This window comes from Chiloscyllium plagiosum, chromosome 9, assembly GCF_004010195.1.
Source record: "Chiloscyllium plagiosum isolate BGI_BamShark_2017 chromosome 9, ASM401019v2, whole genome shotgun sequence".
NCBI classification, from domain to species: Eukaryota; Metazoa; Chordata; class Chondrichthyes; order Orectolobiformes; family Hemiscylliidae; genus Chiloscyllium; species Chiloscyllium plagiosum.
In genome coordinates, this window is record NC_057718.1 from 82,330,442 (window position 1) to 82,343,192 (window position 12,751).

Genomic DNA, 12,751 nt, shown 5'->3' on the forward strand with positions numbered 1-12,751 from the left:
ACTCAGCACCGCCTTCCTAACCTGCAATCATCTTCCTGACCGCCCCCACCCCACTCCGACCTATCACCCTCACCTTGACCTCCCTCCACCTATCGCATTTCCAAAGCCCCTCCCCCAAGTCCCTCCTCCCTACCTTTTATCTTCGCCTGCTGGACACATTTTCCTCATTCCTGATGAAGGGCTTATGCCCGAAACGTCGATTCTCCTGTTCCTTGGATGCTGCCTGACCTGCGCTTTTCCAGCAACACATTTTCAGCAACTGAAAAACTATGCCATGTTCTTCGCAGCCTGCAACACATCGATGAGGATGAGCACCTTGCCAAGAAATTCCTCGTGCTTCCACTTCTTGTTTTAAGTAACCACACCACATCAGACAGATCATTGTTCGCAGCAAATTGCCTCACCTTCAGGACAACACCATACAACCTGTCACAGTACATACTGCAAGACTTATCAGTGTCTATGCAGATAATACCACCATTACTCATGGGTCACCACCCATCCATGAATGCAGCAGGTACTTGGGCAACGTTGGCAGAGTCGCATATCTCATACGCCACAGGCAAGGATGCCTGAGGCATGGTACATTGGTGAGACCAAGCACAGGATGTGGCAACAGATGAATGGACTCCACGCAACGATCACCAGTTAGGAGTGTTCCCTCCCAGTTGGGGAACACGTCAGCAGTCTGGGATGTTCAGCCTCTGACCCTTGGGTGACATCTTCCAAGGCGGACTTCTGGTCAGGCAACAGCACAAAGTGGCCAGGCAGGGGCTGATGGGCAAGTTCGGTACCCATGGGGATGGCCTCAACTGAAACTTTGGATTCGTGTCACACTACAGATGACCCCACTGCACTATAGGAGAGGAAGCAGTGACTGCTAGTATCTCTAAGGTAAATATTGTGACTGAGGGAGGGCTTGAATTGCTCATTGGAGGACAACACATTTTCTTTGATCTTGTTTGCGTGCTCAAGAAAGGGTCATGCTGTAGAGGTGTGGGTGTTGGACTGGGGTAGACAAAGTTTAAAAATCACACAACCGGGTTACAGTCCAAGTTTATTTGGATGTAGAAGCTTTCAGAGTGCTGCTCCTTGACGTAACCAGTGGGGCAGGATCATAAGACATAGTTTATAGTAAAAGATCAGTGTCATGTAATTTAAAATGATATATTGAACAAACTTAAATTGCTGTTAAGTCGTTCATCTTTCAGAATGGGTAGCAGGTTTCAGTCCATTAATACAAAATCCTAGAATTACTTTTGAATCACATTCTTGTGATAACGTAAGGATTTCTAGTAAAACAAAGTGACATCTCTGCTGAGACCATGTGTTAAAGGTGAGGTTATTCTGTCTGTATCCCAATCCTGGGAGTCAGACTGGTTCTATTTCCGAAGTAGGAATTCATAAAATGTTATATGGACTGACTGCCTTCAGATTTTATTTTGGCATTAAATGTACAATGTATCTGCAAATTCAAATTCACCCCATAAATTTGTGTGTGTGTGTGTCTGAGAGCATGCGTATGAGGAGGGTCTGTCTGTGTGTAGTACAGAGGAGTCAGCTGTAGTGTGAATTGCTCTTGGGTTCATTTCATGTTACAGGTGACTGCACTACATTATTCTTGTGCTCTCTCTCTCTCTCTCGTGCACACAGATCCTCATATACACACGCTATCTCTGTCAGACACACCCTCCACACTCAACCATGCATACGCCTTCTCACAGGTTTATACTCTGTCACATTCGCACATGTGTGTGCACAAATAGTCTCATGCTCACACTCTTCCCCCTCACATGCGTGTGTGCACACTAGTCTATGGGGTGAATTTGCATTTGCAGATATATTCTATTTTTCTCAGTGCTCAATCTGCAGGCAGTCAATCCATATAACACATTATAAATTCCTACTTTGGAAATAGAACCAGTCTGAGTCAAGATTGGGATACAGACAGACTCTAACCTCACACCTTTAATACATTGTTTGAGCTGAGATGTCACCTTTTTTATGTAAAACCTTAAGTTACCTTGGGACTGTGACTTGAAAGAAGTTCTGGAATTTACATGTTGATGAACCGAAACCTGCAACCCATTCTAAAAGATGAAAGACTTAACAGCAATCTAAGTTCATGACACTGAGATTTTGCTATAATTTCCACTTCTTATGATCCTGCCCCACTACTTTTGGGATGAAGGAGCAGTGCTCTGAAAGCTAGTACTTCCAAATAAACCTGTTGGACTATAAGCTGGTGTTGTGATTTTTAACAAGGAAAGGTCAGAAGATAGTGTTCTTGTATCAGGCAGATGCGTTCAGCTCTGTGGAGAGTTTGGAGCCTTGGGAGTGAGGAAGAAGTTCTCTGCATGAAAGAGACCAATGATTTGGAACTCTGATGTCAGAGTGTGTCTAAAGCGCTGATGGAAAATCACAAATGTTCACGAGCAGAGTTCCACTGATATGGAATGTGGAAAAGAAGGTCACCAATGTGTGAGACACAGATCATTTTATTGGTAATGGTTTAGAAATTAACCTTCAAGGTGAAGTCTACTTGTTTTTTGTTGAGTATCTATTATGCTTTTGTTGAAAAAAAAACAATTTTGAAGAACTTGTGCTCGAAACATTGACTCTCCTGCTCTTTGGATGCTGCCTGAATTGCTGTGCTTTTCCAGCACCATACTTTTTGACTCTGATCTCCAGTATCTGCAATCCTCAGTTTCTCCTAATTTCCAAATATAGGCCAACTATAGGCCAAATATAAACCTGTTGGACTATAAGCTGGTGTTGTGATTTTTAACAAGGAAAGGTCAGAAGACGGTGTTCTTGTATCAGGCAGATGCATTCAGCTCTGTGGAGAGTTGGGAGCCTTGGGAGTGAGGCAAACTAAGGCAAAATGCATCAAAATGGGTATCTCTTTTGAATTCTGCGCCAAGCAGTCAACCTTCTTGCAACTGAGCATTTTATATCAGCCACTGAGCCTGCAGCTTGAGTTGTGTGGAATGAAAATTGACACTGAAAATTCTAATAAAAATGTTCAGTTAGGCTCTTCCAGGGATGAGCTTATGCATGTTATAATACTGACCAAGGTACCTAGCTGCTGAAACTGTGCTAGTTGCACCTTTTCCTAGCTTCAGGATTGTGGAAAACCTTAGTGAAATTCATGCTGACATCTGTTATGGTCTTTGGCCAGTGGCCAAATTATGCCAATGTAAAATGTGCTCCTGAATGTCATTCTAATTGTGTGAGATAGAACCTTTTTTGTACAAAAAGCTGCATGGAAGAAGTCTTATGGTTTTGTAGAATTCTACCATGCAGAAAGTGGCCATTAGCCCCATCATTGTTGTTTTGAAAAAGCTACCCAATGATTCCTCCCTTTTTTTTTGAAGTTTGTGGGTTTGTTCACCAAGCCGGTGGTGTCCTGCAAATGTTTTGTTGCCTCGCTGGGTGACAATGTATCTTTAAGGTGTTGGTGGCCTGTACTGTCTCTGCTATTTCTAGTTCTGTGCAACGAGCACAGTTTCTAGTTCTGTGTTTGTATACAGGGTCCAGTTCCCTGTGTCTATTGATTAAATTCCAGTTGGAGGGCTAGGCTTCAAGGAATTCTCTGGCATGTCTCCACACAAAGATGCTTACATCGTCTCAATTGTCCTTTGTCTGTGTGGTTGAAAATGTGTGCTGGTCGTTTCTGGCAGTGGTGAACTTAGTTTGTGCACTCGCATGGTCAGTTTTCTTCCTGGCCCACGTAGTGTTTGCCCTGTTGGATGTGATTGTTGGGTCTTTTAACCTCTGAGCTGGTGGAAGGTTTACTGGTTTGTGGGCCAGTAAGGTTCCTCACTTTGCTTTTCCTGAATCCTTGCAAGTTTCCCTGAAGTATTTATTCAATTCTCTCTTCTAAGGTGTAATTGAATCATCTACATCATCCATCCTTTATGTATATTTACAAACTAGTGATATATGTAGTGACCAAGTCTTGTAAAAGTTATTTGGGGGCTGGCTTATTTGCTTTACACAGGTGGGCAAAGTAGTAGCAGTGAGTTTCACATTGATTTCAAGCTGTCTTGTCCTGTGCATGGTAAATGTTGGTTTTTGAGAGAATAAATTGTTCTTGGGTTTCAGGAAATTCGATTGCTTGATGTTTTCCCACTGCTAGAGGGCTCCATATAATATGTGCTGTAACAGATATATCTTCCAGGGGTTTTGTCTGTATGTTTGTGACAAGGTAGAATTTGCCTCTTTTAAGAGGGAGTGCTCTCTCTTGCATCAATAGTAGTAGATTTGTTAGCCCACACTTGTTGGGCAGATAACCTCACCTTATCGCCAGGGACTGACTCATACAATGGTCTAACTTAGACACATCTATGCTGGTTATGATTCTTTTTTGTGGAACAGTACCAGATTTGTCAAGGTGCAACTTAGTCTTTGGTTATCTCTCCAAATAAGAATTTATAAAATTTGAATTTGCACTCATGTAAAATCCAAAGCAGGTGTCTTTATATTTAGTAACTTCTGTGGACTTGCAAAGATGGTTAGCAGAGTTCCTTGTTTTTAAAGAGGTCAGCTAAAAGGACTGTAGGGACATTTTATTATAAGTGCAGACCACCTGTCTGGGGCTGGGTTTATCATGATATCAGATTTCAGATTTTGCTTTGGAGTTTGCTTATTTGTCTATCTTATTTGGTGATTAGCATGGGAAAGGAAAATAACTAACTTCCCAGTTCAACACTCCTGTTTCTGAAAAATCTCTTGTGGGTCTCATCTGGTGCTTGAGGTCCTGGTCCAGTCTGTACCTTGACTATCATCCTGATAGATCCAAAAAAATTAATACTATTTCCTGAGCGGGTACATTGGCAAAGATCCTAATAACAACATCTATTTGTATTTATTGATGACATCCTTTGTATAACTGAACATCACACCAAGAGCACCAGCTGAATATTCCATGCCTTTAAATTTTTTTTGTTGTCAAGAATAGAGACTTCATCCAAAGTGTGGTGTTCACACAGTGAATTTCTGAAGAGGGAAGTCGTTTCTTTATCCTGTGATTTGGGTTGTTCACAGCAGTAAATGTTATGCTTTCATATTACAATTTGTTAACCAGTCTTGCATTGTCATTGACTAAGTCTTGTCTATAATCGGTTTTGTATTTAAAAGAATCTAGTGGTGGGATCTTTAATACAAAGAAAGCATCTAATTGGCCATGTCAGGAACTGTGTAAATCAATTAAATTTATACTGTGATCCATGGGGTCATGATATTCGAGAGAAACAGTGCACTTCTCCCATCTCGGTCATAACGCAACTTAACATCCAGCATTTGTTTGTTTTGAAGATTTTTCAATGAGTCCTATGAATTAGCTTTATAATAATAAAAGGCTTGATGACCAGCAGAATTTGACACTGTTGCCCAGAACTGAAGATTTCACTGCAAACCACCAAGTGCAACCCTTCTGTGAAGGCTTTATTTTATTTGGTTCTGCTTATCGGGTGGCACTTACTGCATCTTAAGTTTGGCAAACAATTCTGGATTTTTTATAGTTGGGAATTGGGCATAGAGTGATGGTGGAAAATTGTTGACCTTTGAAACGTGGGTGGAGCTAGCAATTGCTGCTAACTGACAGTGGTTAAAAGTCTTTGGGCAAGAGATGAAGAACTCAATGTGCTCATGATTGGGATATGCTAACATTTGATATCTTCTCATTCAGACCACCCTGCCATCCTTCAAGAAATCTGAGTTCTCAGTTACCCGGCAGCATGAAGACTTTGTTTGGTTGCATGACACCTTGGTCGAGAACGAAGATTATGCTGGTATTATTGTGAGTAGCCGAAAAACATTTAACAGTTGCTGACCATGTAACTGCATGTGATTAATGTTTCACGTGGATGCAATCCATTATTTTCTTAATGGTGAAAAAGCCAGAAAGTCTGGAAGAGCAAGATTTGTGTCCAGGTAAATATCGCTGAAAGCAAATAAATACTGACAAAGTTTAATAAAAATGGCTGAAGGAATACCTGTATTGGCATTTATTTTTATGGTGACTGCAACAAAACAGGGGAGGGAGTGACATTTCAGAGAGCCAGAGTTAGACTTCATCTGGATTTGGTTATGAATCTAATGAAGGCCTAGGAAGTTCAATGCAGATTAACCCTTTCAACTTGGCATAATTTAAAATTAAAGGGAGAATTGTATAAAGTTGACTTGTATTCCCTTGAGTTTAAAAGGCCTTTGAAATAATAAAAGGGATGAAGTAGGATAGAAACAGTGAAACGATTTCTTGGAAAAGCTAAAATCAGGAGCAACAATTTTAAAATTTGGAAGTAGGCCATTTAAAAGTGAAATTGGAAAATAGTAATCCTTTCAAAAAGGATACGGTCGGTTCTGCTATAATGTGCGTTTCTTCAGCACGAATTGGCTATAATGCGATTGAAGAATTTTAGACCGTTATTTGTAGAATATGAACTTTCCTTACCTGTGTTAGTTTAAATGGTGCTGCTATTAAGTGGTTTTCTTTAAATGTGGGGTCACACAGGAACAGAACTATTGCATTATATTGGATCTGACTGTAGTGAAAGTTTTTAACTTTGTTTCCAAAAGAATTAGTAATCTAGCAGTCAACTAAAGCTTTCTATAGATAAGCAGATTCTAGGCATTGAGGGATATAGAGCAGAGGTTCATAGTGAGAATTAAGATACAGATCTAGAGGAATAATGGAAGAAGTTCAAGGGGATGAATGACGGCTTGATGTTTTCTACTTAAATTTGTGTGTAGCTTTAATGTTCTGTATTAAAAATTTAAAAAAATGTTTGTGTTGAAACATTGAACATGGGGTTAGACAAAATTAAGTACTAAAGGGCATCAGATTTCATGTGATTTGTAATTGTTTTGGAGAAGTAGAGAATATTTGGATCTTATGCAGATGCATTTTGGGTGAGGGAACGTAAAACATACCTTTACTGAAAGTATTTATTTTGTTGAGGTCAACCTAACTTGTCTTTCCTTCTTACTCCACCTCCACTTAGATACCTCCAGCACCTGCCAAACCAGACTTTGATGTTGCAAGAGAAAAGATGCAAAAGCTGGGTGAAGGGGAAGGCTCCATGTCGAAAGAGGAATTTAATAAAATGAAGCAAGAACTTGAAGCGTAAGCGATTGAGAAAAATGTCATCCTTTGATTTGTGACAAGTCCAATCTCAGCTGTTACACTCCAGTTGGAGTACAAGCAGAGATGGGAGCTGGTTTTAAATCTAATGCAAGGACAGGGAATAGGCTGACTAACTGTGATTTTTCTTGTTGAAGTATGACTGCTGTTTGCATTAAATTTGGTCAGAAATTGAGTACAATTTTTAAGATGCTGTTTTAAAACCAAATTTTGCCCAAGAATTGTTGATTTTGTAAATATGACCTAGTCATTATTTTCACTCAGTCAAACATTTAATTTATGCAACAATTAGAATCAATAATTTGTGATTATCTAGTATAACTGATTCTCACTCTTCCTCTTTTTTTTGGGTTTAGGGAGTACTTGGTTGTCTTTAAAAAGACTGTGTCCATCCATGAAGTCTTCCTTCAGAGACTTGCAGTTCACAGTGTGTTGGGCAAAGACCATAACTTCCACGTTTTCCTGGAATACGACCAGGATGTAAGGCACTTAAAAATGACACTTTCTTCCTTGAAAGCCTCTGAGGCAGAATGTTCTATCCTTGGCTTTATTTTTGGGTGGGAGGAATGTTGATAGTGAGAAGTGAGAGTTAATGCAGTTTCTCTAAACCAAGGTTCAAAAATCAATGACAACCAGTAGTTTCGTTTCAGATTGATAGTACTGCAGGAAATTTCTTGGTCAGAACAGGTTTTAATTTAAATCTGACATGCTTTGATCTACAGAAGGAATTACTAACTTTAACACTTCTGCACAATGTAGTCCTATCCACTTCGCTGATGCATTAGCTTTTATTCATAATTGTTCCTTTGCCTCTTCGAATAATGCTGCACAAAGGCTAATTGTGCCATAACAAGAGTTCTCTTTAAAGGCTATCCAATTAGTCTCACCCCATGCTCTTTCTCCCTTCCTCTGCAAATGTCCCTTCTCAAGTATAATTAAGCAGTTCAAACAATTCCATCTACTGTGCTTGCATCAGCATATTCCAGATCATTGTGATGTACTGTTTTTTTAACAAAAAAAACCCCTGGTTTTCAACGAACCAAAAAATTGAAAACTGGATGCTGGAAATCAGGAACAAAAAGAAATAGAAATTGCTGGAAAATCTCAGCAAATCTGGCAGCAGCATTTGTGGAGAGAAAACAATTATCGTTTCAGGTCCAGTGACTCTTATTCAGAACTGATAGCAAGGAAAGGGTTGGTATTTATGTGGAAGATGTGGTGGGGAGAAGGGTGGAGTAAATAAAAGGAGATAGACAAAGTGGCTAAAGGTCAGTCTGGGAGAATGAATAGCTGCTAATGGGAGTGATTAGCTAACAATGGGTTGTGTGCACAGACTGAGTGACCACCTTGCAGAACACCTATGTTCTGTCTGCAAAAATGACCCAAGCTTCTAGTTGCTTCCCACTTCAACCTGCTGTGTTTCCTGGCCAACACCATTGTCTCAGGCTTGCTGCAGTGCTCCAGTGAAGTTCAGTGCAAGCTGGAAGAACAGCACCTCCTTTTCCACTTGGAAACTGTGCGAACTCCCAGACTCTATACAGAGTTAAACAATTTTAGGGCTTGAGCAACTTCGCCCATGTTCTTACCCCAACCCCATCACGTGGACTGCTACCACACACAACCCATTGTCAGCTATTAATCCCCATTAGCTATTCATTCTCCCAGACTGACCTTTTATCTACTTATTTGTCTGTCCAATTGTTTCTCTCTTTTGGGCTCCATCTCCACTTATCATTTCTATTCTCCCTCCTACCCCCACTACATCCTCAAAAAAATACCATCAGTACTGAAGAAGGGTTACTGCTTGAAGCGCTAACTCTGATTAGTCTCCACAGGTGCTGTCAGACCTACTGAGTTGTTCCAGTAATTTCTGTTTTTGCTCATAGCTGTGACTCTGGTGATTTTTGTAGTTATTGCTTTCTAAATTTGTTTTGCTGGGAAAAACATGCTTTTAGTAATTTCAGGTACTGTTTATATTGGAGGGAGTTAGCAGGAGAAGAAACATTTTAAGTGCTGTAGCTCTCCATACCAGTCTAACCAGTCTACTGACTATGAACTAATCTAATTGATGTCGAAGAGTGTGGTACTAGAAAAGCACAGCCGGTCAAGTAGTATCTGAGGAGCAGGAGAATTGATGTTTCGGGCACGTGCCCTTCATCAGGAATGAGGCTTGTGGGCCTAGAGGTCTGAGAGAGAGGTGGGCGGGGCGGGGGTGGGGGAAGGTAGCTGGGAATGTGATAGGTAGATGAAGGTGGGGGAGAACGTGATAGTTTGGAGAGGAGGGTGGAGCAGATAGGTGGGAAGGAAGATGGACAGGTAGGACCATTCGAGAGGGCGGTGCTGGGTTGGAAGGTTTATACTGGGATAATTAGTGGTGTACTGCAAGGATCTGTTTTGGGGCCACTGCTGTTGATCTTTTTATAAATTAATTAGATAAGGGTGTAGAAGGATGGGTTAGTAAATTTGTGGATGACACCAAGGTCAGTGGAGTTGTAATAGTGCTGAAGGATGTTGCAAGTTACAGAGGGACATAAGCTGCAGAGGTGGGCTGAGAGGTGGCAAATGGAGTTTAATGCAGAAAAGTGTGAGGTGATTCACTTTGGAAGTAGTAACAGGAATACACAGTACTGGGCAATTGATAGGATTCTTGGTATTGTAGATGAGAAGAGAATCTTGGTGTCCAGGTACATAGATCCAGGTTGATAGGTTTGTTAAGGCATACAGTGTGTTACTTTTATTTATAGGGATTGAGTTTCGGAGCCATGAGGACTTGCTGCAGCTGTACAAACCGCTGGTGCGGCCACACATGGTGTATTGCATACAGTTCTGGTCACCGCATTACAGGAAGGATGTGGAAATGTTGGAAAGGGTTCAGAGGAGATTTACTAGGATGTTGCCTGGTATGGAGGGAAGGCTGAGGGACTTTATGCTGTTTTCGTTAGAGACAAGAAGGTTGAGAGGTGACTTAAATGAGACACAGAAGATAATCAGAGGATTAGATAGGTGGACAGTGAGAGCCGTTTTCCTCAGATGATAGTTAGCATGAGGGGACATGGTTTTAAATTGAGGACTGATTGATATAGGACAGATGTCGGAGGTAGTTTCTTTACGCAGTAGGAGGGGTGTGGAATGCACTGCCTGCAACAATAGTAGACTCACCAACATTAAGAGCATTTAAATGGTCATTGGATAGGCATATGGACGAGAATGGAATAGTGTAGGTTAGATGTGCTTCAGATTGGTTTCACAGGTCGGCGCAACTTCGAGGGCTAAAGGGCCTGTACTGTACTGTTATATTCTATGTTCTAAATGTTCTAGAGGTAAATTACTTGCTGCAGGATTCCTAGCCTTTGACCTGCTCTTGTAGCCGCAGCATTTATATGGCTAGTCTATATGGTCATTCTAATCCCATTTTCCAGCATTTTGCTCATAGCCTTGTAAGCTTTGGCATTGCAAGTGCACACCCAAATATTTATGAAACGTTATGAAAGTTTCTGCCTCAACAACCCTTACAGGCAGAGAGTTCCACATTCTCACCACAGTCTGCCTGAATTTTCTCATATTTCCTCTCAACCTACTGCTCCTAAGCTTTAAAACTGCCCTGGTTATCGAGCCCTCCAACCAAGGAAAAGTTCCTTCCTGTCTACCCTGCCAATAGTTGTGTATGCTATGTTGTTTCTGATGTCTTAGTCAATGTCTAGTTTAATTCCTCCTTCCCTTTCTAGTGGTAGATAGAACAGGGTGGCTTGTTAGGCCATTTCAAAGGTTAGTAAACCACACGTCTTTGAGTCATAGAGATGTACAGCATGGAAACAGACCCTTCGGTCCAACCTGTCCATGCCGACCAGATATTCCAACTCAATCTAGTCTCACCTGCCCATATGCACCCGGCCCATATCCCTCCAAACCCTTCCTATCCATAAACCCATGCAGATGCCATTTAAATGTTGCAATTGTACCAGCCTCCACCACTTCCTCTTGCAGCTCATTCCATACGCATGCCACCCTCTGTGTGAAAAAGCTGTCCCTTAGGTCTCTCTTATATCTTCCCCTCTCACCCAAACTTATGCTGTCTACTCTGGACTCCCCCACCCCAGGGAAAAGACTTTGTCTATTTATCCTATGCATGCCCCTCATGATTTTATAGACTTCTATAAAGTCACCCTTCAGCCTCTGCGCCAGGGAAAACAGCCCACCCAAACCTCTCCCTACAGCTCAAATCCTCCAACTCTGGCAACATCCTTGTAAATTTTTTCTGAACCCTTTCAAGTTTCACAGCATCCTTCTGATAGGATGACCAGAATTGCACGCAATATTCCAACAGTGGCCTAACCAATGTCCTGTACAGCCGCAACATGACCTTCCAATTGCTGTACTCAATACTCTGGCCAATAAAGGAAAGCGTACCAAACGCCACCTTCACTATCCTATCTACCTGTGACACCGCAGGCCAGTGTGTGCAAGGACAGCTGGTTCCTTACATCGGAAGGATGTTTGTGAATCATTTGGGGTTTTACAACAATCCAAGGATGGTTTTACAAAGAACAGTACAGCACAGGAACAGGCCATTCAGCCCACCAAGACTACATCAACACGTGATACCTTTCTAAACTTAAAAACCTTTTGCCTCTGTGGTCTGTATCCCTCTAGTCCCTGTACATTCATATCTATTAAGATGCCTCTTAAGCATTGCTATTGTATCTGCTTCCACCAATTCTGCTGGTAGTGCATTTCAGACACTTTCCACCCTTTGAGTTTAAACAAAAAACAAACTCGCTTTTACCTTAAACCTATGTGCCCTAATAACTGATATTTCTACCTTGGGAAAATGACTCCAATTATTCACTCTATTTGTGCGCCTCATGGTTTTATAACATTGTCAGGTTGTGCCACTTCCTTGGTTAAATGAAAACAAACCAGTTGTTGTTAATATCCTCCAGACCAGGTAACATTCTGGTAAACAGTTTCTGTACCCTCTCCAAAGCCTCCCCCACCTCCTTGTGTGGTGGCCAATCCTGTACACAGTATTCCAAATGTGGCTTAACTAAAGTTCTATACAGCTGCAAAATGACTTGCTAACTTTTTACTTTATGCCCTTTTGTAGGCAAGTATGCTGTTTTCTTGATTACCTTCTCCACCTGCGTGGCCACTTTCAGGAACCTGTGGATCCATATTCCTAGATCCCTCTGGTGCTACTAAAAGTTCTGACATTTGCTGCATACTTACATCCTGCTTTAGATGTTCCAAAATGCATCACTTTGCCTTTATCTATATTGAACTCCATTATTTTGTGGCTGTCATTTGACATTTTTTAAGGCAAGATTTTTATTGAATTTAAATTACCACACCTTGCAGTGGTGGGATTGAAACCTCAACACAACCTGGCTCTCTGGATTACTAGTCCAAAGGCAATACCACTAGGCCATCACCACCTCTAGTACGGTGGTCAAAGAACCTGGCATTGGGAATGTTGTCCCACAGAGAACCACTGTCCTGTCCTTATTGCCAAACCCCTCTTTCCCTCACTCCTTCCACCATCACTCACCCAGGATCTAGCAACAATAGTAGGCTTTTAGTAGTGCTGTACCAGTAACAGCTGCAATT

General features: G+C 41.4%; 1 protein-coding gene across 1 annotated transcript in view; it reads left to right on the forward strand.

The window, feature by feature from the left end:
* The window catches only part of snx5 (sorting nexin 5), a 49,838-nt gene that overhangs the window by 15,593 nt on the left and 21,494 nt on the right, over positions 1-12,751 (forward strand). Inside the window, exons 4-6 of the mRNA XM_043696339.1 lie at positions 5,693-5,803; positions 7,008-7,129; positions 7,504-7,627. Coding sequence (XP_043552274.1) covers positions 5,693-5,803; positions 7,008-7,129; positions 7,504-7,627 — 357 coding nt within the window. The remainder of the gene's footprint in view (positions 1-5,692; positions 5,804-7,007; positions 7,130-7,503; positions 7,628-12,751) is intronic.